The 27,905-nt window shown below is 40.2% G+C and overlaps 1 protein-coding gene across 2 annotated transcripts in view; it reads right to left on the bottom strand.

Moving 5' to 3' along the window:
• Positions 1 to 836: 836 nt before the first annotated feature.
• SLC44A1 (solute carrier family 44 member 1) overlaps positions 837 to 27,905 on the bottom strand; it is an 89,025-nt gene continuing 61,956 nt past the window's right edge. The window contains exons 8-16 of one of the 2 annotated variants that reach the window (XM_060237107.1): positions 21,631 to 21,770; positions 19,843 to 20,029; positions 19,302 to 19,467; positions 17,474 to 17,630; positions 16,475 to 16,558; positions 13,773 to 13,910; positions 10,096 to 10,332; positions 9,082 to 9,159; positions 837 to 4,340 (exon numbers count right to left, since the gene is read on the bottom strand). In XM_060237107.1, the coding sequence (XP_060093090.1) occupies positions 4,317 to 4,340; positions 9,082 to 9,159; positions 10,096 to 10,332; positions 13,773 to 13,910; positions 16,475 to 16,558; positions 17,474 to 17,630; positions 19,302 to 19,467; positions 19,843 to 20,029; positions 21,631 to 21,770 (1,211 nt within the window). In that variant the 3' untranslated portion in view covers positions 837 to 4,316. Of the gene's footprint in view, positions 4,341 to 8,853; positions 9,160 to 10,095; positions 10,333 to 13,772; positions 13,911 to 16,474; positions 16,559 to 17,473; positions 17,631 to 19,301; positions 19,468 to 19,842; positions 20,030 to 21,630; positions 21,771 to 27,905 lie in introns of those variants that run through there. The other variant, XM_060237106.1, reaches the window with a different exon arrangement.

Raw genomic sequence — 27,905 nt, 5'->3', positions numbered from 1 at the left:
ATGACTCCCTTCAATTTCCCTCGAGGCTTCCAGATCTCTAAAAAACAAGACCAGGAACCTGTGGGTCAAACTGGAGGGAGCTGCGAATCAAATTGTGCCCACACAGCAACTGGTGGGGAACTGAATGTTTGAGCTGGGGAAAGCCAAAGCCTCAGGGCAGAGCAGCTGCTAGTGAGGAATCGATCAGAGACAACAATCAGGAACATGGCATGAGGGAAAGGGTTATGAAAAAACTCTCTCTGCAGCACTGTAGACCTGACCCAATTCTCTGCTTTTAACAATTAAAAAACAAAAAATACAGGAAATCTGATACTTGGCCTCCTGGAAAAAGACATTCTGTTCCAGGTCTTTGCTCTGACTATTGGATAATGCCCTTCCCCCTTTTGTTGCATGCTGTCGATAATTTTGATGATTTAATGTTTGATCAGGTTTTGCTATTACCTGCTTTGGTGGCCCCAGAGGCAGTGTACAAATGACCAAAAAAGAAAATCTCTCAAATTGTCAGATGATTGAAATACTAAAGGCTGTGTCCCACTGATTCTGAAAAACTTTGCATGAGCTAGTGTACCTTCACAGTAAAAACATGCAAAGATCCAGGTTCCCAGTCGCCAGTTGTTCCAGACAGCAGGAAGCACATTTATACTCTTTCCTCAAGTACTGCTGTATATAGGGCCTGACCACTATCTCTACCAGTTTGACATCCACTGTTGTGCTTGGGGCATCCAGGACTTGAACAATCAGGTAGCTTGTTGTAACAAATCCTCACCCCCAACTCCGCCATCTTCACGTTTGCAGCCTAGAGGAAGCAATAGTCATAAAACTTTTTAAACACCAAGTTAAGAAACCAAATTTATTTGTAAAACAGGACCTGTATATAAAAATGCTGCACAATCAAGTTATACAAAAATACAAAATTTTTGTTTCTGATTACAATTTCCCATTGCAAATTCAAAGCATCTCTCTCTGTCCAGGGCTTTTAGAAAGCAGGGAACACAAGTTTGAAGAATCTGGCAAAGCAGTTGGTTTTGATGTCATCAGAGGTGAACTGAATCTAAGCATCCCGTCCTGACTCCTGAAATGGAAGTTAGCTCCGGTTTCTGTGGAGCAGCCACTTCAGTGACCTGCCATTTCCCTTACTTTGGATCCTGCGTTTGTGGTTTTTCAACCTGCCGAGGCCAGGCTTTATTTCATTGCTGTTGTCAAATTGCAGTGATTTAAGCAAACTGCACCCAAAGCCCAGTGCTGCAGCCGAGCCACTGCACTTTCCCTCTTCCCACGTATTAAGGCTCCTCTTAAATTCTCCTTCTAAATATTCTTACAGTAACATGTAATATATACATTAAAAGAGACTTTAAAGCAGTGCTCTAGTTTAAGCCTAGATTCTGCCTTGTTCCTGCTAACACACATGCACTCGAACTGGGATTCACATCAACAGACCCAATGAATTGTCATGGCATCGATTTGTTTTGGTTAAGTGAAGTGGGTAGTGGTTCAAGTGTTAGCAGGAACACAGACTAATCTAGTTTGCTAGTCTTAAAATGTACTTCCATGACTGGTTTTCTGCAACTGATAATGGATTCTTCTTCCATATTTTGTATTACTTGTCCTGAATTTTATTGCAAGTAGTCTGAAACTATCAGGATGTCAGATGATTTATAAAAATGAACCTCAAAGCATTTAGTTACACAGCAAAGACCACCAATTAATGATTACAGAATGCTAGGTTTCCTTCAGCAGCAATTTTAAAGGTCTGATCCTTTCCAAGGAAGCACATAATCAAAACAGCCATTAAAAAAAACAAACTGGTGGCCATTCGGCTCTACTGCACATCTTGACACCCATTTTTGCAACCATTTAGCTAAGCTTATCTAGAACAGCAGCTCTTTTTTCCCAAAAAAGATTCTCTTAAGGAGTGATCCAACCACTGAGGCATTACTTCTTTCTCTCTCTCCACATTTGCATTTAGTGCAATAAAGTTTAAAAACTCTGCTCTGAAATATTTAACTTTACATTAACAAAAATAGTTTCTTTAAAAAAATTGTAACAAAAAGGAATATATCGCATAAACAGATCATGAAATTATTCTCTGCAATTACACTAGAAGCATTTACCATTACAATAAGCCAAACAATGGGAATATTAGCATTCATCATGTAGTAAATTTCAAAAATGGAGAAAGGAATTTAACACATAATATGGACAAGTCCTTGTTGCTAGATAAAGGAAAATTACTCACCAGTAATGTAATAATGAAGTTCTACAAGAGGCCTTTGAGCAATCACCTTAGTGGCAATTATGCTCTGTCAAACATCTAGAAACTTCTGGAAAGCAATGTCTACCAAAGCAGGCCTTTGCCATTCTGATCTCTCTATGGCTTAAGCCATATGAATAGCAAATGCAATAGTTAAAATTTGCTCCTGGGTAGTACCACTTTAGAGACTAGGTGGGAAAATGCATGATCAAATACTCCTCACATATTAAAAAAAAAAAACAAAAGTCCCTGTACACAGAAAACCAGATGTCAGGGAACAGTTTGAGCTCAGCCTTCTTCCTGACCAGTGATCTGGATTCTCCAGAAAAAAACTGAGTTGGCAATATTTCCAAGGCCCTTAATGCAGCATCGTCTGACCTAGTGTATTTTTTACTTGTATTTAATAAACATTTTTTAAATAAAATTTTTTAATGTCCCAATAGCAATCAAAAGTTGGACTGAAATATTGGGTTGGGGGAAGGAAATCAACCAAATGTGGTTTAAATGTTATATTCGAACACAAAGGTTTATGTGAAAAATTATTTCTGTTATAATAATATCTCTAGAAATTGAGAGCCGTAACAGCATAGTCCCTTACATGTTTAACGAAGGAAAAAAAACCCAAAGGCACAATAAACTATTGACACGCTAATTTTAGCTCACTTTAAGAACTGTATATGATGCACCATGCCTGGGGCTGTCTACTAACCTATCCCAACATAATTTAATTCCATTCCATGGAAGTCACAGAAGCACCTCAGTTTCCCTTTCTAGGAATCTGGCATGTCTTGAATTCTGTTCGGGCTCTGCCCTTGCATTGTATCATATGCTATTAAAATAACAAGATGGTATGGTGACCCTCTCTTAATACAGCTTAATTCTTGAACAGCCGGAAAGCAGGAAGGGTCACAAATATTGCTTTCTGGAAGCTTCTGAAACAGTCATGGGATGTTCAGATGGAGCATGAATGCACAGAGGCCACTCTGAAGAACTACTGTAGATGCTAAGGCAGTGACATTTCCAAAAGATGTTTACCTGCTCTTTTCCATTGAACTCCACTTATTACTGAATGCAGAATGAACACACAGCCAAGGAATGGTTCCAACAGTAAATAAAAACACAAATGACTTACAGTACTTAATTTTTTTTTGTATAGTTGTAGTTTCCCACTCTACTCCCACCCAGCATGTTTCCATGTAATCATGGATGAACAGTGATGGAATATATCTAAGGCTAAACTTCAGAAGCCTGCTATTCAGCTGTTCCTCCGCCCCAAAGAATTTGCGTAGTTCAAAAAGAACAACAATGCGCAATGGACAATATTGAACATGAGGAGACAAAGAAAGTAACTCAGGGAGAAAATTGCATATAAAACTCATCCTCTCATGTGCCTACAGCACATCCTTCACAGATTTGGGGGCTCGCTCAATATCTAAATACCTGAGGAGTTGGTTAGTGTTTTTTTAAATGCATTAGGTATACATTGTCTAATGTGATGAGGGAAAAATGGATACACAGAACTTAATGGATTCTATTAGTGTCCCATAGCCAAAAAAAAGGGGGGGGCAGCAAAATCCAAAATGATTAACGTATTGTTCATTCCACTTCTTTAAAAAAAATTATGAAGGATTTTTCCTCCCAGAACAGTCATTATCCATTAAGTTTTAAAGAGTTATGCTCATTAAAAATAACTGTGAGGGGAAGATACTTGACCCATTTATGCATTTCAGATTTCATCCATACATGATTCTTTTTAAATATTATGGAATCCTTCTCCAAATTATGAAACCTCAATTGGATTAACAATCATAACATTGCCACGAACCACAATGGTTAGTTCTAAAACGGAACAATGATAAAAGTTGCTTGTAAAAGCCACCCGTATGAAAAGAGTACATGTTTCACAAAAATAATCATTAAAAAAGTATTAAATCCCTGTTCCTTTTCTCTGATTTTGGCTGCTTTTAAAATAATATATATATATATATATAGATATATATAGATAGTTAAGATAAGATAGATATTGTTCTGGAATGTCAATGGTTTCCATAATGGCTGACAAGCTTCAAGATGAACTTGTTCCAGAGGCCTAGAAAACAAAAGTCAGAAATAAAATTAGAAACAAGTCACAAAGAAAATTATTTATATACCGATGTGCATCATACCAAACAGCACAAAACAAATTTGGAAGATCTTTTTTAAAAAGCTAACATCTGTAGAAAGCCACTTTTCTAAAGGTAGGTCGTTTATATATGAAGAAGAAGAAGAGACTGAATTTATACCCAAAGGAATCTCAAAGCAGCTTACATTCTCCTTTCCTTTCCCCTCCCCACAACAGACACCCTGTGTGGTAGGTGGAGCTGAAAAAACTCTAAACAGAAACTGCTCTTGAGAGGAACAGCTCTGCGAGAACTTGTAACTGACTCAAGGTCACATCAGCAGGTGCTTGTGGAGGAGTGGGGAATCAAACCCGGTTGTCCCAGATAAGAGTTCACACACTTAACCACTACACCAAACTGGCTCTTTTCTTTTCTGAAGCCAAATGAAAAGTCAAGATCCCAAGATCTACTCTGCACATTCTCAATGGACTGGCCAGTGAAATTTTTTACTCCACCCCACCCCAAGGACAAGAGATACTTGTGCTGTAATCAAACTGCTTTGGAAGATCCCCTCCAGTCAGGCATCAAACAGGAACTTTAAACTAGGGCTTGTAGTTGTCTTGTTAACCAAAGTCTGTATTAACTGTGGTTTGTGACATCTGAATTTTCAAATCAGCTAGTTTAGTAGTACTGCCTCTTTTGGCTGCTTGGCCACAGATATGGTAGTAGAGACTGGATGTTCTCCCTCTGGGAGGAGAGGTAGCAAGAAGCAGACGAACCAGTATTTGTGCACAAATGGGGGTTTGTTACTTTGGTGTGTTGATGGCACAAATTATGATTTAAACAAACCATACTTTATTTTTATGTAGGAATGCATCCTGGGATCAAATATGACACACTGTCTACTTCCTCAGCATCATTCATAACATTCAATTGCACGGTGGGGGGGGGGGGGGGGAGAAACCATCAGTGCACTACCCTACCCAGTTTTCGGATTAGCTTACAATGCATGGGAAGAATGTTCCTAAAACTTCACAGGAGTCACAGACGATGAACAGGTAACACATATGCCATGGTAAATTATCACTTGGTAAAGGACCACCTGTTTTTGTGATCTGTTCATCACAATTTGACTGTAACATGCCTGAACAAGGTATTATTTAGCACCTAAGTCAGACTGCTGGAGAAACTGCTAAAAGTCAAGACAGCAACACACACTAACAAAGCAAATAAAACTGAAGAGCTCTAAAGCCATAATCAACCTGGTTCCATGCAAAGTCTGCTTATGCAGTACAGAGGCAGCTGCAGAAAGCCTGTATTTTCAGCTGCTATGTGGTGGGTTTGGATTACAAAGATACCCCCCCAAGATGATTCCCCCCTGTTGCATTGTGACTATCATACGAATAAACTGATCAGAAAATGTTCTTGGCAGGGTTGCAACAGTATTATTATTTTGTTGTTGTTGTTTTATTATTTATTAAGTTCTATTTGTTGGTTGCCCTTCCCTGCAAGCAGGGCTCACGGTGGTTTACATCAAGAAAAAAAATACAATACATAGTAAATGCAAACAACATTAAAATACTAAGCATCAGTAATAAAACAATACACAATTCAAGATGGCGATAAAAATTCCCCTTGGGGTAGAGGGGGAATGTGGGGAAGTGAAAGAGGGGAGGCCGGGATGGTTTAAAGCCGGGATAAAAACTAAGACAGAAGGAGAGAGTAGGGTCACCTTTGATATCTGAAAAGACTGTGCTGGGAATCCTTGTGGATAAAGGCCAAGAAGGATTGTGGCTGCAGCTGATAGGATCCAACCCTTACCATGCTGGGGAAAGATAATCAGTCCTAATTTACCATGAAGACTGCATGAGATCACATAAAGTTGAGTTGTGACTTCAAACTACAATTATCAGGTCTGCCTAGAGATATTCAGCATAAGGCAGGAATGTAAGTAGTCTTCTACATCAGGCCAAAGATCCATCTAGTTAAGCATTGTTTCCAACGCCAGATATTTCTTTCCAAAATTCACAGGGGCAGAACAATGATAGCCATTCCCTATTGTTTATCCTCCAACTTCAAGAAGGTTACAGCCTCTGTTCAAAGACAACCCATTAATTACTAGTAGTAGCCTTTGACAGACATATACACAAAATTATTTAATCCTAAAGCACTTCTTCTAATGGTTGTTATACCATTCTATAGCAATGCAAATGAAACATTAAACAAAGCAGCACTGCTTTTCCTGGAACCTACTGCCAAATGACTTCATTGGATAATCAGCTCCTAATGTTTGGCGATAGAATCGCTCTGTCCACTCTGTCCATATTATTGCTAGGTTTACAATCATTGGGGCCGATGTTACCCTCTCTTGAGTATTAATTAGTAGTTGCCCTAGCATTGCTATCTGATTAGTTCATTTCCTGAGACATGTCAATCACATACAAGCACTTATCATTTACATTGTTAGCATTTCTATGCTTATTTAGCCAGCTTTCCTTCTCCAGCTCCTCAAATATGAGCCTTCGGGTGCTACCATGTTAAAATCATTTTAAAGATCCAAGGGAAGCATATTCTCATTAATATTGGGAGTCAGGACAAGATCAGCTTTCCTGCTATTTGTAATGGCTGTTGTTTTAAACTGAACATTATATGTCTGTATACATGCATATACGTGTCTGTATTTTAAGAACTAATGAACAAATGCAGGTATTTTACTTTGTTGGCTTTTCCCATCTCTCATCCCTTTCTGACTCTGAGATTAATCTGTTAAGGACTGATGTTGGCAATGCAAAAAAATCCCATTTATGATGGTTCATTTGCACATGGAAGTCACTACTTGATGCTGCCATCAAGTGATGAACCAGCATGCATGGAAAGGAAATGTCCCCTGTGCAAGCACCAGTCATTTTCGACTCTGGGGTGACGTTGCTTTCACAACGTTGTCATGGCAGATTTTTTACAGGGTGGCCTTCCCCTAAATCAATAGGAGAGGAGCCAAAGTTCTGTCAGGAAATTTCTGGTGTATGATCTGCTCATCCCAGCTTCTTCTGGTCCTTAGTATAGTTTGCCGCCCGCACAAAGGAGACCAGCAGAGCTGTAGCATCCGATATGCATGAGTGCTCTTGTACAGGATGCTCATGCCAGATTAATTTCTGCGACTGTGGATATTTGCCTCATGTATTATATGAATGAGCTCCATGTGTTAAAATTGTGAAGGATGGAGGAAGAACAGGAAAACATCTACAAGTTGCAGCTTTAGTAATACCATGAAATAATAATAAGATCTCATTTTCTTATATAGATTCCTGGCCTTCTCTTGTCCCCAGGAATTTGAAGAGTTATTAAAATGCATATTAAAAATAAAGCACAGAGGTGCCTGAAACTGAGGGAGCCCAAATTACATACTTGTCTGGTAAATGCAATGTTAAGACACAAAAAGAATAATTGCCGAGAGAGAGCGAGAACAACAAATACAACTGAATAACTTTAGCAGGTTGAAAGGAGCAACTGTATCCACTTCCTTAGGGTTCTGTGGAAGGGGGACTTAGGAATTATCTATTGAGTTTCAAAAACAGGCTAAATCAACCTTACAGGGACCCCACAAACAGTGCATATTCAACCTTTGGTGTGTGAGCTGCACTGGCTTGAGTCCCAGATCAGGTTCAAGGTCTCTCCAGTTCCTCTCCTAGTATACCCTCAGAAAACCATTGTGCTCAGCAGATAAGAACTTATTGGTGGTCCCCCAGCCCGAGAAATATCTGGCTGTCCTTGACCAGAACCAGGGTATTTTCCAACCTGGTGGAACACTCTGCTGAACAACATCTGTGCCCTGTGGGACATTTTGCAGTTCTGCATGGCCTGTAAGGCAAAGATGTTCCACCAGATTTGGGTTGAGGACAGTGATGGTTCCATCCATCAGGCAATACCACTCCCTGCCTTCCCCCTGTGAGGCAGTGGCACAACGGAAAGTTCTGAGCATCATCTGTTTAGCCTGATCGTTGTGTTTTAATTATGTATTTATTATATTCTACTGTTGTACACTTCCCTGTCTTTACAATTAAATATATAAATAAAATTAAACAGGAAAGCAATGTGGGCTAGGTCCACTCCCAAGCACTTATGAATTCTCCCAACCAGACAGAGCAGTGGACAGAGGAAGTTATTAACATGCTGGCAAAGACTCATATTTACACTTTTAGTGTGGTGGATTATAACTTTGACATGGAGTAACTATGTCATCAGCTAATAACCTAGCATTAGTCCACATTTACTGTTCTTTTTCTGAGAAATGTGTCATGCGCTGGGGCGCATCTGCTACAACACCACAGTGAAAAGATACATAGAAAAATACTTCTGAGCACTTGGTTACTCATGTCTGACATTTTAAGTCCTTCCAGATGGTCACTATTTTTTCCTTTATGTCTATAGTTGCTAGAGATTGTGAGTATTAAGTAACAACACTACTGAGGTTCTCAGAGGTTATAAAAACATAGTAGAAGAAGGAAGATACAGTTCCTTTCAGCTTACTTTTATGAGAGAAGGTCTCAGGTGTGACAAAAACGCTGCCATCCAGGTGATAGGCAAGCTCACAAACAGAAAAAGCAGAATATCCTGAGTGACACAAACAACAAAGACTTCTCCTGAAGAAGCACAGTCAGTGAAGAGAGAGAGAGAGAGGAAATACAGGTGAAACTCTTGGAAGACAGCCACCACCTCTTCCCTTGGACCTACCATTGGTTTAAGCTCTCTGCCGTCAGCCCCGCCTCCCCTGCCTTCTTTCATTGCTCTTCTGCTGTTCTCCACAAATTCCTGCAAGACAAGTGGGAAAGGGTCCTCCATCACAGGCAATCTCTGGGACACGCTGCTCAAAGGCTCTTTCTAGGGAGCAGTGACTCCAATGGGACTGAACTTCAAGGAAAACATGCCGAGGACAGCGGCATGAACTACAAATCACAAATAACTTGGTTTGCATTTTGCCCTTGGTCCTTGGACAGCAACCTCCGCTTGGCCTCATGCTCCCGCCTGCAATAGGAGGGTAGTGACCTATTTTGTAGGGTCTGAATCCCTTAACATTTCAATGGCATTTTCAGTGTTATTATCACTATTGGTGCTATTGCCAAATGTATGCTAAGAAACCACCTTTTCTGTTTAAATGTTCCCTATTAAAACTCCTCCAGCTTGCTCACTGTGACATCCCAAAGTGAGCAGTTTCTGAGGTCAAATAGCAGAAAGTGATACTCTAACGCTAAAGACTCCCCAGAGTTTCCATGACATGATGAAAAGGCTGCCCCTGCTTCTTTTAAAGAGCAAAACTGGACCCAAAGAGTGACTTGCCTCTTCAGCAATGCAAAAAGCCACAGCAAAAACTACAACCCTTGCCCCCCACCCCATGGCTGAGTGCACAGTCCCCCTCTCCCAACAACATGTTCATGTTTCTCAGCCACAGAAGCCAACAGTTTTATCTTATTTATTTAAAACATCTGTTAGTCGCCTTCCTTCCTTCTGGAATTCAAGGTAACTTACAAGAGTAGATAAAATACATAAAATCAAATACAATTAGGAAGCTTTCAAGCACTTCCCCATATGCGGTCTACACAAGAAAATGGCCTCCAAAACACTCAGAAACAAACAGGAACAGCAGTCTTCACTGTAAACAAGTACTGCTGGTCTAAATTTTTGATACTTCACGATTCCTCAGATCCAGACACTGTACAGGCACAGACTTTTTTTTTTTTAAGGACTTACCATGAGCACCTTATCCATGTAGAACTCCTTCCCAGGACTGCCATCATTATATTTCATGTCAATGGCAAAACATAAAAAGAGGACGTCCACGACCATTTCGTAAATGGACAGGAAGCAGTGAGCAACCAGGAATGCAAACAGGCAGACGATGACGAGGGGCAGCACCCACACGGTGTAGTCCTGCTGGTAGTTCAGCAGCATGATCCCTGCCAGGCCTGTGCTGCATACTATTAGGACCTAACAAGCAAAGAGAGCAGACACAGCAGTGACTGCCAAATGCCTCCTCAGTTCCAGGATTCAGCTGATCAGATACCAGCATAAACCGCTCAGACTGACAACTCTCTCCATCAGGTATTTAATAAGACTACAATTTCAACCAAACTGATTTATGCACTTTTTAGTGCTTACAGCTGTAGATTTGGCTCAGGAAAAGATTTACCACTGGCTTAAAAAACCTGGTTTACAAATACTTCTTTACACAGAAAGTGATTAAAATGTGAAATTTACTACCAGAGAATGTAGTGATAGCTACAAGCACAGACAGCTTTAGAAGGGGATTAGACAGATTCATGGAAGATAAATCTATCTGTGGCTACTAGCCACGGTGACTAAAAGGAACCTCCACACATTCAGAGGAAAGATTCGTGTTGGTCTGAAGCAGCAGAACAAAGTTTGAGTCCAGTGACATCTTTAAGACCAACAAAGTTTTATTCAAGGTTATAAACTTTCATGTGCAAGCACACTTCTTCAGATACAGTGAAACAGAATTTTGTCAACCATTATATATAGGTAGGTAGGCAGGTGTAATTTGAACATGGACACTGGTACCAGAGCTTGCAATACACTCAGACCGGATAATGACAGTTCTCTTTCACAAGTACTGGTGGGCAAACCTTTTCTTGCGCACAGACAGCACCCCCCAATCTCAAACAACTCCTCACCTGAATATGGAACACTGGTACCAAAGCTTGTAACAAATCCAGATGCCATCTTTGCTGCTGCACAGACCCAGACAACCTTGTTGGTCTTAAAGGTGCCACTGCCCTCAAACTTTGTTCTACATTCAAAGGACGTAAACCTCTAAATACCATTGCAATGAAGCAACTATTAGAGAAGCCCCTATGCCCTGTTGTTGGCCCTCCATAGTAACTGATTGGCCACTGTATGTAAAACAGAATGCTGGACTAGATGAACCACTGTTCTGATCCCGCAAGGCTCTTCTTATGTTCTTATGTGAACAATCAACTGCAGTTTGTTAGATCTCAGGCATGGCATGCAATGAGAAGGGAGGAGGAACACAAAGACTTCCTGGGCTTACCATAAACAAGCTACAATTTGTTTGAAACATCTTAATGCAGACAGAAAGACTCAGTCTCTCGGAAATTTACTGAAACCTGTTTATAACGCCATATTGTTAAGTTAATTTTAATAATTTGTAATTGTTTTAACCATGTTTTATAAGTATAATTGATGTAATGTGTGTTTTCTGTTGTGAGCCGCCCTGAGCCTGCTCCGGCGGGGAGGGCGGGATAGAAATAAAAAATTATTATTATTATTATTATATTATTATTATATACAAGTAAAAATTAGGACCATTTTTCTAATCAAGCCACCAACATTTCAATACATTACAGTGGTAAGGCCACTGAAAGCCAGCTAAAATTGTTGTGAGGGCCAAAAGAAGCTAAAAAACTGAGCTAGCTCACATTAACTCAGCTTAGAAGGAACACTGGTGCCAGGTGTTCCTATCCTAGAGTATAGCAGCTGGGGAGGGGGGAGTGCAGTATAAGTAATCTGGATGCATGTAGTTATGATGTATTTTCTTCTTTTTTAATGGATCTTAATCAGAGAAAAACAAGCTCAAGACTTTCAATGTGCCATGCAAACTGTACAGAAATCATCATTAATATATAGCAGCCTCTTGTAGTTTTCCATCTGTTGAACAATTAATAAATACCAATGCTGTTCTATTTTCTAACAGTGCAATCCTAAACAAAGTTACAACTCTCTAAATTCACTGAAGTCAGTGAGCTCAGAACGACATTAAATCTGCTTAGGACTGCACAGTAATGTGTCATCTAGAGGTATTGCAGTCAGGTAGTTCCCTCCCATTTGTAAAAGGTAAGTTCATCTGTAATTCTGCTTTTGCACAGGTTCATGTTTTAGAACAGTTATAAGCTACTGCACCATTTTCTGCAGATAAGTTCTTTTAGAAATAGTTTTATAAAAACATTTCCAGTGTGTGGTTTTTCATAAGCATCACAAGTAAAAATAGATCCTTTTATCCTGCTTCAATCTATATGCTGCTGACCCTAAGTTACAAAGAAGAGCTGGGTTAACAGAGCAGCTGTATGTAACTGACATTAAAAGAAAGCTTTCTGCAGCTAGTTTTGATACATATTATTGTGTTGTTTTTGGCCATTTGAAAAACATGCCACCCCCTCCCTAGCCCTTCATGGTACATGTCAAATCCATTCAAAGCAAACCTCAGTCTGCACTCCAATTCCCCCTAAGGCCGTTAGATCTAATTATTTGCTCACTCCTGCTGCAACTCATTGATTTGTTTATTTGCGGGCTTACAAAGTCTCCACTTGGAAGTTTAACGAGATGAAATGTGAATTAATGCGCACCAAGCAGAACAAGGGGGGGAAATGTGACTGGGCCCACAAAGCCATGAAGCAGCTTTGGATATATTTGTCTAATGACAGATATACATAGCCAGTGTGGCACAGTCGTTAGAGTGTAGGACTAGCATATGGGAGGCTCAAGTCTGAACCCCCACTCTGCCGGGGAAGCTTGCTGGGTGACTTTGGGCCAGTCACACACACTTTCACCCTAACCTACCTCACAAGGCTATTGTGAGGATAACATGGAGGATAGGAGAACAATTTAAGACACTCTGGATTTCCATCGGGGAGAAAGTGAATAAATAAGCAGCTAAAAGCAACAGATTTTTAAATTTTGTATGTAGATACACATATACAAATACATGTGCACACATAGGGTGATAAAATGTGTGCATGAACTCATGCTTCACTCAGTGGATTTTTAGCAAGATGAACACAAAACTATTGGACATTTCAGAAACAGAAGACGTGTTTGGGGAGAGGTAATGAGAGATGAGGCCCAATATCATAAGCATTTAACTGTGTATATAAATTACAGTTTCCTTTCACTCGCTAACATGATTCCCTTCTACATTCTTCCACTCCACCTTCCAAGCTATGTTAACTGAGATAGCTGGGTTCACTCATCCCTGACTCCTGCTTGCAGTTTAAAGTGGAGCATATGGAGAAGGTTTGTATGCATGCCATGATTCAGTCCAGGTTGACGATTCAGTTTCCTGAGAATCCCAGCTTTCAATTAAAGGAGGGGGAGCATGTTTTTAGCCCTTATGGCTGTAATGATGCACTTGAGAGAATATGAACAATGCCTCTGAAATCTCAGCAGCCAGAACAGTGGCTGAATAAGTCAGCAGTCAGTGAATGATATCCAAGTGCCCTGTCTGGGACAGAACCAAACATGTTTTAAAAATCTGAAGAGATTATGCAAATTCACTCAATGCAGGTTTGGGATTTTTTATTTTTTGAAGAACTAAGTGCACAACACCCTGGATGCATGTAAAGCAAAGAAGAATATTTGAAGCAAGCTCCCAATGCTTTAAGACTCAAACCTACCTTTCCTAGAAATAGCATGAAGTCTCCCACTGTGTTTATGGAAGCCACACGCAACGCATTCTCCACTAGTATCACAAAGGCATCCTTTGCTGAGGTGCAGAAGTTGGTGCTGTTGATAGCTGTGGCTGTGTATGCATTCTGGAAGAGAAGAACAAAACACTTTCATTCTCTTTTGTTCAAATCCAACCTTCCAGCATGGACAAAATGAAAAACATTTTCCTCTACTTTTCCACAGCACAAACAGCATAGTTCTGTGCAAGTTGGATCAACAGACCAAACAGGTATTTCTACACAAAACAGGGAACAGAATTTCATGCCTGGCCCTTTTGTAGATAGAACATGATGCAGCATCTGACTGTCCCCAAGCAGACCTCTACTTTTGTCTGCACATTTCTGTGCTGGCTGTCTATTGCTGGAGGGGACACTGCCTAGACCATTAGTGCAGGAAACACCTTCCTTGCAGTATATTTAATTTAATTTTTGGATTTATATCCCACTGTATCCCACAAGCAGGCTCAGGGCAGCTTACAACAGTAAAATCAAACAGAGTTAAAATAATATCATAAAAACAAGCATTACAAAAACAGGAGCAGCACAATAAACAATCTTGCAGACCTAGGCAGCAAAACTACCCAACAGCATGTGGCTGATGGCTAACCGTATGGCATGAACACCATAATGGTGAAATGCTGGGAGAAGTGATGACTTTCAAAGGATGCCCACTGGATTAATTAAAAGCCTGGTGTAAGAGCTCCCTCTTACATATATACAATGCAAGACATATCTACATACATACATATATACAACGTATAAGGTAATCATCTCTACTCAGAATACTTTAGCATACACAGAAAAGGACAAAACTTGCTAGATACTCAGATCTCAAATTACCTTCCAGCTTGGTATCTAGCAACTCATCTCCTAGTGCAGAACACAGTAGAGTCATATTTTGATGTATTTAACAGAAACTCAGGTTTTCTTAAATATTCTAACAAAAGCTCCCCCTCCTTTAATGACTAGCACAACTCTGAAAATCTGAGGATTTCCATTTGACAGAATTTGAACCAATTCAGCTAGGAAGGAGTTGCCCCAATGATGTTAGCTGAAGGGTGCCTAATGCATACCTCCCTTTAAGTATGTTAAGTATAAACAAATAAATTACATAAAGAATCTGAATCTAGAAAGACAAAAAAAAAAAGACTTCAGATGGGGGGAAAAACAGAACGCTTTCTCTCAGCTCAGGTGTAAATGTATTCACAAGGAGTCCTCAGATCAGAATTTGTAATCCACCAAACCAAACTGGTAACTGGTAACTGCCTGGAGAGTAAGAGAGTAAGCATGCTAGCAGACTGGGTGGGCAGGCTGCATTTAACTTGATGAGGAGCCTCAGGAATTTTTCCTGACTCTACTGAAAATGATCCAATATTTTTGCTACCTCCTCATGTTTCAAAACCCTTCAAACGGTTGGCTTGAGACTTTGCTATGCAACATTGTAAGGCTGGCTGAATTAGATTATCCCATTAGCTCTCGTGGGTTTTATCTGGCATAGTATTGTTCACTGCTGCTGGCAGTGTTCCAGGATAAAAGTCTGTCCAAATATTTGAAACTTCATCTGTGCAATGGAATGTGCAACCAAGAAGCCATTACTCCATGCTGGCAAGTTTGTCCCCCCTTCCAAATCCTAACACTTTGATCTTGCTATAGTTAACAGAGGCACTTATTGAAAGTAACTAATAATGTTCTGCATTAACTGTAATGAGTATCTATCTACCGCTTGCATATGTCAGCTTTAGTTAACACCAAGGGCGCATTATTTGTTAACTCCATGCAAGCTGATTCAAGAAGTCAATGGTAACAAGATTTCCCCAGTTAAGAAAAGGGCACTATAGCATAAGACTGAATTAACATCAAGTGGATAAAACAGAAAGCATTGGCATTAAGGTATTTTAACCATCTTGCATTTCTGATGGTACAGTAGGCCCCTACATGTTGGGTCCTGATCTTTTCCTTTTAATCCAAGACGGAATGAATGAGCATTTTACTGAAATAGAGTCAAGAAGAAATAGAGAAACAGAACACAGACCTGAGAAACAGAACACAGAGGAACACCTTACAGAAAGCCATTCTAAATATATAAGAATTAGAATGAGTTGTAGCAAAAGGGAAAAACCAATAAAGACGATACAACACTCAGAAGAAATCTTTTACAAACAAGCACAGCTACTGTCAACCCACAGCAATTCACAGCAGGCTGCTCTCATGGAAATCAGTGACAGACAATTACAGATGCTCATTTTCTAAAATGTGTGATGCTTAAATATGAAAAAAAGCTACAAATTGCACTCTGGTTGCATGCAGTAAGCACAAACTGTGATAGGCCTCTGCTCAATCACAATGGGCCTATGCTCAACCTCTGCACGAATATGATTCCATGCTGAAGCATGATTGCATCACTTGTGACTTCTCATCCAAAACATTAGATTTGTTCTCAGTTACAGCCAAGGAAACTCTGAGAGATTATAAAACACCTTAATTTCTCCAAAGGGCTATATTTGCAGCAATACATGCATCTGAACATTAGCAAACAAACTGGCACCGCAAGGGGAAATATTTAATTCTCTGTTTGAAAGATGATTTCCAAAAGAGGCTGAAGTTAAAGCTGGCAACTTTTGAAAAAAACATCACATTATTTGAAGTCTTACCTGATTTAAGTAAGTCAGGCACTTTTCTAGACACCAAAGGTAGCAAATGCAGGCTTTCAGAATACATCGAGCACAGGCATTTTCCTAGGCGGAGGAAAGTCAGAGAAAAAGGAGTCAAGGATCAAGCAAACAATAAAGGGCCCGAGCACTAGGACACGGGACACTTAAATAGCAAGATGTTTGAAGTGCAACTCTCCCCTTTACACATGCAGTTCCTTGTACAGAGAGTTCAGAACCGATTTTCACTTTTATGCTCCCTGCAGTTCAACAGCTACACAGGGCCAAGCCACACATGCAGACCAGCTGCCTTTTCTCTCCAGGTAATCCCCCCTGTGGAGAGAACCATGCAGAAAAAACATCAACACAAAACCAGGCTACACACAGAGACAGCTGGCAGCTCTTCTATGGCAGCAGTGGCCGCAAAATGACTGCTGCAATTACAGACCTGGCTGCTGGCTGTCTTGCCTGTATTACAGTAAGGTGTCATTGCAAAATCTCAAACCTGTGAAAAACTTCACGAAGGCCAAAAACAAAAGTGGATGGTTTTCATGTGTGAACTGGCCCACATATCACAATGGTATAGATCTGTGAGTCATCTAGTCTAGAGGCTGTCCTCGGATGTCATTTCACCATTTGGTTTCCCGAATAAAACAGTCGCAACCCAGCCAGCACCCAAGAAGAACTGCCCTCCAGGAGCAACATGGTGGAGCTGGGTGCTGAAGGGCTGCTGCAGCAAGGTAACAATCAGCCAAAAGCACTTCCCCACTTGCGCACATGGATTTTTCCATGGAATCCAACCCACCTAATGTCTAAGAAGTCTTATTTTACTTAAATTAAAAGGAAGGAAAAGACAATTCTTCACCTTCCGTTTTTAAGTTTACCTTTCCTACTTTTTCCAGCATTCTGGCCACATCTTTCAAAACCAATTCCTATCTAAATTCTTTCACTGTGCTGTTTTGCTGAACAACCTTGCTTATACAGTAAAGTGTTTCCTCTTACTTTTCCTTTGACTTGGGTATGAATATACATGAGTATCATTCTTGGAATCTTCACCAAAGTAATAATAAAAGACCCTTTAGCCACAGTTCCCAGGTGGTAACAAATCAGGCGATTGACAGATGCCAGAATAGGTGTGAATGGCAGATTCCTTTTTTCTCTGCAGAGAAATTTTTAAAACAAACAGCGAGAACTGTGAACATCAGAAGACAAAAACAGGTAGCAGTGACATCATTCATTAACTGAGAATGGCCCTACAAGCAGACTTTCTGTGGCAGTCAGTTCTGCAACTGTTCAGCCCCCCGACAAAGATTGCTATGTAGCAAACCCCAGCAACCAAGAATACCTTCTAAAGCACCAAGAAACAGAAAATAAAGGAATTCATAATATGTAAAAATGACCTAGTAATGTTGTCAGAAGAGGTGTGGGGATGAAAAAGGAATCATGGGGGAAAGGCCTGGATCCAACTGTACACGAGTGCTTAAAGGACCTTACTGCTCATCCCCAATAGCCGGATGCTCTATGGCAGTGCTGCCACCACTGAGCGATCTTAAATACACGGGACCTTTGAAGTCACCCTGGGTTGACTTCAGCATGTGTTTTATGTAACTTGTGTGGATATTTAAGGGCTTCCACATTTCTATAAGGCAAGCTTCCTCTCCTCTGTCTAGCAGCTATCTCTAGAATGGTTAGCTGGTTGAGGGGGGAATATGTAACCTAGCTCAGTCTCTCCATTATAGATCAAATATTAAAAGTTTTACTAATCTCTCACACACACACACATACATACAAAGGGGGAATTAAAGTTTGGGAAAACACAGAACAAAGAAGTAAGCCTTCTTGCTAGCTAAACATTTACGGTATCTAGCTTGTAGATACACTAAGGGGCAGGAAAGAGTTCATCCCTGTGTTTAGAGTCTGACAGCTAGCTGCTGAAGGATGGACCTAACAAGGGGACAGATGACAATGGGCTCCTCCATTCTGTTTGTAAATGTCTACCCCTAGAAATGTGTCCAATGAGTTATTCCACAGGGCCAGGTGTAAATTTTGTATCCAGAATTTTTTGGGTCTGGATACAAAGCTCATGGGCTGTATGAAAGGGAGGTGAGAGGTCATTGTAACATGCTAGAGTGTTACAATCTCTAGTATTCTAGAGTCCAGGGTAACTATCGTACTCAAGAGAATGGAGTTTGGTTGTATTTTTATTTATTTTTTGGCTCAGCTAAGACCCACACAGAATTGTCTTTTCTCTATGAAGAACAGTATTACTGTCATGAAATGTTTTATCTACCACAGTGTTAGCTACTTTTGTGCGTTTCCTTGTTCAGTTTGTCTTTATAGATCACATCACGGTAATCCCCTGTTGGCTTCGCAAGGGCTCCAAAGCCCCAATTCATTAGCAGAAAAGTATTTTCATTTCACACAGTCTACTCTTTGGGATGTGTTTGTATGTTTGGCAGCAAAACAAAGCAGCTAATACAAATCAGTAGAAATCTAAAAAAAAATTAAAAATTAATCTATTATAATTCAAAACTGCAAGTTCCTTAAAAGGCCTGCAATTGGGTTTTAAATACTGTACTTTTAAAAAAGACAGTAACTGTTACAGATCAAGGTAAATATTGGCTGATCCATTGTTTCAGAAGCAACTTTATAAAGAGTTCAGGAATAGTCTGAAACAAAGTATTACAGATTTTTTTGTAATCTGCACATTTCACTGTTCTGCTTTTCAGTTTCGTCTTCTCATCTCATTATACACACAGTTCCTATTCCCAGTCCTTTTGAGAGTTTAGCAGCCCAGCCTCCCACTGTTCAGCTGCCCCAGAGCTCTCACCTTGTAAAATAATATGTCACAACAGCTCCTGCTACAGTCATCTGCTGACAGGCGAGAATAAATTCACTGATCCAAACTAGCCCTACAATGTGGTACCACCACATGTATCTCTGGAGGCCTGCAACCCGATACTCGACAAAACCTTGTTCGTTTCCTATGGGGCTACCTTGAATCAGAAACAAGAAGGCGTTTGAAATATTCATTCTGTAATGCTGGCACAGAAATAACAGTCGCAATTTAGGAATGGCTTATTGTTTTTTACAAGGCAGTTCTTTTTGCTGCAGTTACACTGCTGCCGCTCTAATACTTTCCACAAACACCCAGATACAGTTCTCAGTCAGACCACCAATCAAAATCAGCTGTCGTAAATTTACAAGAAAGCTCTATGCAATGGTTTTCTGCATAGTCTTAAATGATTAATGTAAAGCAGGTTTTCAAATTGTCATATTTCATTTAATTCAACAAACAGAGATGTAGGGAACACTGATATTTTTCTTACATTACAGAAAAAGAAATCCAGAATTGCATAGGAACGACATACCAGTGGTACCTAGGAAGAGCAAAACCATGATCCAGTAGATCCAAAAGAGTATGAGGACAAAGAAAGTCCAAAATGGCTGGAAGATGAGAAGTGGCAGGTGAATGAAGACCTTGCCAGCCACATGGAACAAGGCAATGGTGAGAGCTACTCGTTTGCGCATAACTAACATTATCAATAGTAGAATAACCTGCAAAATGAAGAAAATGCATGTTCAAATTTTAAACAAATTTATCAACAGGGGAAAGTCCATTGCAGGGTAAACACAGAAAATATGCCTCTCATCTACAACTTCAAAACTTAAACTACCTGGTACTGGAATTCAGTACAAAATGTACAAGTCCTTATGACTCTTCTAGTCACCTATTAACATGCAACCTTTCTATACACTGGAAGGGGATACTTAGGGCCTTTCCATACATGTACAGGAGTCATGTATCAGAGGAATGCAACCAGCTGTACACTTCAGATGAAAACACAGCCAATCCCAATTCCAGTGACTGAATTTATATGATACAAAGTATTTGTCTTCTTCAAATGTACACCCAAAATTGTAATGTCTGAATTAGAGAATGTGGGAACTGAAATGGTTTTCAGACTGCTGGCTAAAATCTTGCTTTATCTTATTGACTACAACTCAAATAATGCACTTAGCACTTCCCTCCCTTCTGTTCAGGGTTCCTCAAGATGACTCTTTTTTTTTGGATCCTGCATTGTCATCTCTGGATCGGGACCATGTGTTCACTGCTTGCTCCCTGCCCCACACAAACTTGATTGCCAAGACCAAAAGCAGGTTAAAGGCTAGTGCAGAATCAGTGCAAGAGAATTTGTATGGATGTGAGAATAATCTTTCTAACAAATGCCCAAGAGTTTGTTAGTTAAGAACACTTAAACAAAAAAGTGATTAAAAACACAGCTGTTTTATTTATGTATTTAAAACATATGCCACTTTTTTAGAGACCTGTGACAATGTTATGTGGTTGTGACAGGGGTATCTTAAGGGAAGTTATTGTCATGGATAAGGTCAGGAGGGGAATTGTTTCATGTTAGGAAGGAGCTTACATGTATTGATAATGACTGTGTTTGTGGTGATACCAGGTGAGGGAAATCGCATCCTGCCAGATAGGCATGGTTTTCACAGACAGGAGTGAAAGCATGGGTCTTTTAGATCTACCAGCACAAGTCTATTGGCTGAATGAACTCCAGCTGACCCAGACTGTCAGAACCCAAGACCCAGATTAGCTAAAATCTTTTTACAAATGTGGGATGGAGAACTGAAAAGCAGCTATTCTTTCTGGGTATGTGTGACTGTGGAGGAAGTGTGACCATGGAAGAAGTGTGACCACGCAAAAGACTGCATCATCCTTATGCATACAATGTCTGAATCTTCCAACGGAGACGGAAAATCAGAAGTTCAGGTACTGTAAGTTCCAAGTTAGGTTAGCAATCTTTCTCTGGTTCACTCATTTTATTAGGCAACATCATAGTTCTGTAGCCTGCATACTCGCCAGTATTATGCTAACAGAACAAAACTTACATGCTAAACACAAAGTTCAGTTTCCAAAGAGCAACTTCACATGTCATGTCTTCTACACAGACTTTATCTGTGCACATCACTGTATGTACAGATCACATATGTGCATGTCCATGTGTTAGCAAGTTGTGCTTTAAGGCAGCAGCTCCCAAAGCACTGGCATGCACAGTAAAATCAACACAAAGAAGTATGCTCCCCCTTCCCTTTCAGCTTTATGTGTAAAGGAGCCTTTAATTCAACAGCCACTGAATACTTACTGTGAAGACTGTAGCTGCAATGGCATAGATCAGGAGGGCCTGACTATTGTCTTTGGCTATTTGAAGCTGATCAACAGTAAGAGTGTCACTGGGAGACATTCGCTGTTTCGCATACAACCACCACAGTACTCCTGTGCCACCTGTTTTTCATATAGAAAAATATACCTTACTTCTGATTTCGCAACAGATGCATTACATTATTTTAGGAAAATCTAAAATTTCTTCCTTTACCAGGTTAGTTCTGGATGTTTGCTCTAACATAAAACCTAACGTTGGGACAGTGCTCTGACTCCCTAGCAGGCAGCTGATCGAAGAAGGCTTTTGTTTCTTAAAAGAAACGTCAGTTCTCAATAATCAGAAAGAACAAAGGAAAAGCAGAAGTAGCTGCCTAAGAAATCAAATGGAGGGGAAAAGTCATTCTGTCTCCTAAATGGTAACCAGGAGTGTCTTTTTCTTATAATTCTCTCTGTTCGTTGACACTGGCCAAAGAGGCCCAGCTTTGAGTTTTACCCAGAAGGAAAATAAGAGAGGATGCAGCAAGGCCTTTTCAGCTGAGGCTGCTCTCTGGAACTCTGCCAAGGGAAGATTATTATTTAATCCCCACCTGAATATTTTCTTTTTGTTAAATGATAACCTAGTTGGAGGTAAGGAGCCATTTCAAGCAACAGACAGCAGATTTTAGTTCTCGATATACATATATTTTAATTATACAACTTTTTTTTTAAGTATGCTGCTATGGCAGAAACTGCAACTGAAAAATTCTGAAAATACCTTCTTCTCCCATACCCAAGTGAATCTAACAATACTACCAACACTGGCCCTCCTAAGCCACGTCATGCCTTTCTAAGCCCGTTGACTTCAGTGGACTGTTTCTAACACTGATTCACTGTTTCATCACAAACTCTAGCAGCTTGCAATGCATTGCCTCTAAACCCAGGGTGAATGCCACAGCCCTTTTCTAGCTGTTCTCTTCTTCCACTCTCCTGACTGCTGCTGTGGTAGCGACAGAGGTGGCATGAATTGTCTCTCCCCATTCCTTGTGTCTTAAACGCAACTACTGCAAAATTCTGGGGATCTGGGAAATGTATTTTTCCAAGGAATATAGAGTTTGTGGAAAAGAAACTGGAAGCCATCTTGCGTTCCCATCAATGACAGGGTTACCAAGCTGGGCTTGGAAAATTAGTTCTGCTACTGGTGTCTAAGACAAAACTGCCAACTCTGAATAGCAGTCACCATCTGCTCCTCAAAATTTCTGCTGTGTGAGTACTCAGTTTCTTTTGTTTTAAAGCTTTAACCAAAGGCCTCATGCTACAATGCACAGCACATACAAGATTTCAGTACACTTGCTACTAATGCATCCATGCCATCAGGACAAACTCAAATCAATATCACTTTTGTAATTACTGTGTTTCTCTTCTCTGATTTTTTTTGCACTTTTGAACCTCATAGAGTATTCAATGCTAACATGGTTCTGAACCATACATTATTTTGCTTTAATGTAATTGGATGCATTCTGCTATAGCTCAATAAATAATAATAATGCTTAATAATGGCCAAATTGATATTGTTCCCAAGGGCATATCGTTAGCATCTCTCAGTATAACAAAAGTTAAATAAATAAAATCAATTGATCCCTAGGTGTTGAGTGTTTTTAAGGAAACAACAAAAGCTGAGAAAAGTGCCAGCACCCCCTTCCCAGTTTATATTTTCTACCGTTCTTTGTCTTATCTGTGAAAGCTCTTTCAAGTTCATTCCTTTAAATGAGTCTATCTATCAACTCCTATTTACTCTCTCTTCCTTTAATATGCTATAGTTGCTGGCTCAGGCAAATAATACAGTTTTTCTAAAGTATCCACAGAGCCTTGTCTCCTATCACTAACTTTCCATATTTTCCCAGTTTGCTGCCATCCTTCCCAAATCTGGTTTCATGCGAGCTTTTTGGAAAGATTACAAGCATTTTGGAACAAAATTCAGAGTCCACTAGTACCTTAAATATCTAACTTCCCAAGATATAACCTTTTGTGAGCCAAGGCTTACGTCGTGTCCAATAAAATGACTTCTGAATTATAAGCGGTTTTTAGTCAAGTCACAGCTAACTTACGGCAAACCCATGGGGTAATCAAGGCAAGAGATATGCAGAAGTAGTTTGCCATTGCCTGCCTCTGTGTAGTGACCCTGGACTTGCTAGGTGGTCTCCCATCCAAATATCAACTAGGGCTGACTCTGTGTAGTTTCTGAGATCTTTAAGGTGCTACGATACTCAAATTTTGCTCTATTACTATGGACTATATGGCGCAGAGTGGTAAAGCTGCAGTACTGCAGTTGGGGCCCTCTGCTCATGACCTGAGTTTGATCCCAGTGAAAGCTTGTTCAGGTAGCTGGCTCAAGGTTGACTCAGCCTTCCATCCTTCCGAGGTCAGTAAAATGAGTACCCAGCTTGCTGGGGGGAAAGTGTAGATGACTGGGGAAGGCAATGGCAAACCACCCTGTAAAAAGTCTGCCGTGAAAACGTTGTGAAAGCAACGTCACTCCAGAGTTGAAAACGAATGGTGCTTGCACAGGGGACTACCTTTACCTTTCTAACACATCTACCCACATGATCCAGTCATTTCTGAAAGACCACACTAAATGCACAGTAAAGCATACATCTCTGGAGGTTGTGTCAAAATGATAACACTTTAATTGTGGTTTATTTTCATATGTGGCGGACGTGCCTGAAAATCTCCCTTTTCTTGTCTCAAGTCATCACTGAAATTTATTTTATTACAGGTGTCTGGATTCCACAATCCCCTAAAATTTGCCTTCTCAATCTCTGGGAGGACTTCAGAATATCTGAGCAAAAGAAGGAGTTGATATCCTTGCTGCTAACTGTGGCAAAGTTTGCAATAGCAACAAATTGGAAGTTAAATTCACCTCCCTCGTTGGTTGTCTGTCTGAGTAAGTGCTGGGAATATTTTATCTTGGATAAAATTGCTCACAACCTGGTTGGTAGGATGAGACCAGGTCGCAGGTCTACCCTTCTTCTTAAATGGTTCCCTTTTCTAGATTATTTTGCTTGTGGTATCTAATTCTAGTTTACTGGTTTGGCATTAATAAGTACCAATTATTTTTGTATCTTAAATTAACATGTAACAATCTATTTGTAAACTGTCAATTTTGGCTTTGTATATTTGTTATTTTGTATATGATTTTTGAAATAAAATTGTTCTGAACTTGGCGGGGGGGGGGGGAGAATTGTCCCGGCCTCCTATGGCCACCACTTTCCACCAGGTCACTGGGGGGAGGAGGGGTGGTAGGTCTTCCAGGTTTCTTGGAGTCAGCAATTGCTAGACCACTATAGTGTAATAACATTGTAACAATAGAATGACTACTAGCCCCGCTGAATTCCCAGCTTTTGTGGTGGACAGAAGAAAAAAGGTCCTCTTATTATCTCCCCAAAGAAAAAAGCTAGGGATTTAGATTTTAAAAAAAAAAAAAAAAAACCAGGCTGGGAATTGAGCAGAATTGGCATATTGCATCAACAAATCATTATAATGTTGTTGCCCTGTAGTGATCTATAAATCGCTAATTAAAAAAAGAATGCCCCCAAAAACTCTCTGATGGTGGTGGCAGGGGAAAATGGTGGCTACAGGGCCTAAGGCAAGGAAACGCCTAGGAAAATTATTGTACAGATGGCTCTTGTTGCTGCTGCAAATTCACAGCAGAAATGAGAGATGCAGGGAACACTATTGGCATGTAGATGCAGCTAAGGAACATTTGGAAACTGCTTTGCCAAGACAACACTTGTGAATCTTTTTGGCCTACCTACCATTCAGTTTGAGGCAAAAGGGAGTAAGGTATGAGGAACACACAAACACTCCTGATTATTTATCATGATTATGCAATCAGGAGCAGCCTGCATGATCATGCTTCCTCTTCTGCAGCATGGTGATCCCCACATAAGCATTAAATCATTGGCCCCAGCACTAACCAAGTCAAGGCTAACAAGGAGTTTAACCTAGTTTTTGCTGGCAGTCCCAGATTCCCAGCAAAAACTAGGCTAAACTCCTTATTTTAAAACCAGGTTAAGCAGGAGCCCTGGTTACCCTTCACAGTAAGTAACAATAGTGCCAATGTAATATTTAAAGCTGGTGGACATTGAAAGGAAAGTCCATAATTTTGTGATCTACTTCATCTACTGAAGTTTATATCAGTATTTCTTCTGGAAACAGTACATTTTTTTAAAAAAAACAAGCTTCCAATTATCTGCTCTCCTGGTGTGATCCATTTTAATATTCTTGCCTGTGATTAAAATTTGCTCAGCAAATTCATTCCCCCCCCCCTTGACAACAATCCTCACACCTTTTGTCTGTCCATCAGTACTTCTTGCTGAATTTTACAGTCTTTGCCAGAAAATTCCACATTTACAACTGACCAGACTGCACTGGGCTTTTGAGATCTCCAAGGTAAACATCATACCTTATTCAAGAACCTTGGAAACACCTGTGCACTTCTGGCATTCCCTTGCTGTGCTATTACCCAGCAGTAGAATAGCTCTGTTTAATGGTTACTCTGCTACTGGATGGCATGGGAGAAAACAGTTATGTTTCTCCTTCCCTGATCATAACTGAACAAATATTATTTGGGTTTTGAGGTTGGGGGAAAGAACATTTCCGTATTTTAAAAATATTTCTGGATTTCTTTTAGTGTAATACTAGGAAGAGTTCTGATGCAGCACTAGCATAAATATCCATACAAGGGGAGTGGGGAGGAAATACAGGTTTGAATTAATAGCTTACTTGCCTGGAGCTTTTCATTTAAAACAAGGAAAATACACACCACTACTGGAGAGAGGAAACACACAGCTTACAAATAAATAATGGGAAGGAGGCAGTGTTTATACAGTAACAGGGAATTGTTGTGGAAACAGGTTATTCACCACATTTTCCTATTCTCTTTGAAGAAGTTTGTGAAATCCAGTGTAGTAATGGCACAAGAAGAAAAGCAGAATATGAAGTTGTTTGCTTTTTTAAAGTATCTTTTTAAAGTTTATAAAGTACTGCAAAGGATGGAAGGTGTCATTCATGGCCTACATAATTCGCTTACAGAATTCATTGCCACATACTATTGCTTACTGGCTCAGGATGCTTTAAAAGGGGATTAGACAAATTAATGGAGAATAAATCCATCGGTGGCTATTAGAAATGTTGCGTTGAATTGGGTTGTGTGCCTCTACAGATAAATACCAAAAGATCATGAAGCTACAGGTAACCAATCTGTTCTTTTTCATGATTTCTGTGCGTAACACAGATGGCAACAGATTAGCAAACTGACATATCTGGTGGTGGACAAAGGTATAAGATGCCAAAGAAAGCATCCTTTTGACTTCTGACGTATCACAAAGGTAGAAGGCTGATAGCAGGTAACCATCCTGCAGAGACATGGTTTGGGTACTACTCTGGAGATGTTATGGCTCTGGTTGAAATGGCCACTAAGCCCCCAGAAGCAGCTTGTGAGCAGGTGAGCACATTTTGATGGTGGTTAACACCCTGTGGCTGAAGTATTTTGAAGAGACAGTTTGTCCCCTGCTGTGGCCAAAATAGCACAGGACATTTCCTGAAGGCACTGGTCTGTCTGGACATAATGACAGTGTCCTTGGAACATCAGTGAATTGAGGGCTCTCTCTCCTCCAGTGACAGATTAGAAAAAGAGATAAAGTTGAATTTATTCAACTGGTTCAGATGGAAGTCTTCAGCAGAAAAGAAATTTGGCTGCAGCACTGCTTTGTTTAGGTGAAGATGGAGTTAATGAGGGAAACAACATACAGTATATATCATTCTGGACCTTCTAGCAGGGCATATGGCCAACAAGAAGTTTGCTTTCATGGAAAATAGAGAAAGGTCACAGGTGGCCAGAAGCTTAAAAAGCTTTTAATTGGTTGAGAAATTGTAACCTGGAGGTCCAACAAACAGAGTAGGAGTCAGTTTGGTAAAGTCTAGTGAAATTTTTGAACAGTGTAATTATTACTCTCAGAAAAGAGTATTCCACCCCTTAAGAGCACTCATGAAGTAGATACCCAAGTACAGAGAGAGTGAAACTGTCAGGGAGCAGAGGAACATGGACAGAAGTACTTCCTGTCAAAAGGGCACCTGGCAGAAGACTCTCTTGCATTCACACTATTGCCATCAGAGCTAATGAGCAGGATAATCCAAAACTATTCTCCATGCCACCAGTTCAGTTTGGTCATATCTAGGTCCAGAATCCTGCTGCAAGTCTGCAACAGTAAGTCATTGTCT

The sequence above is a fragment of the Heteronotia binoei genome, chromosome 4 (genome assembly GCF_032191835.1).
Source record: "Heteronotia binoei isolate CCM8104 ecotype False Entrance Well chromosome 4, APGP_CSIRO_Hbin_v1, whole genome shotgun sequence".
NCBI classification, from domain to species: domain Eukaryota; kingdom Metazoa; phylum Chordata; class Lepidosauria; order Squamata; family Gekkonidae; genus Heteronotia; species Heteronotia binoei.
This window is presented reverse-complemented; position numbering and strand designations above follow the sequence as displayed.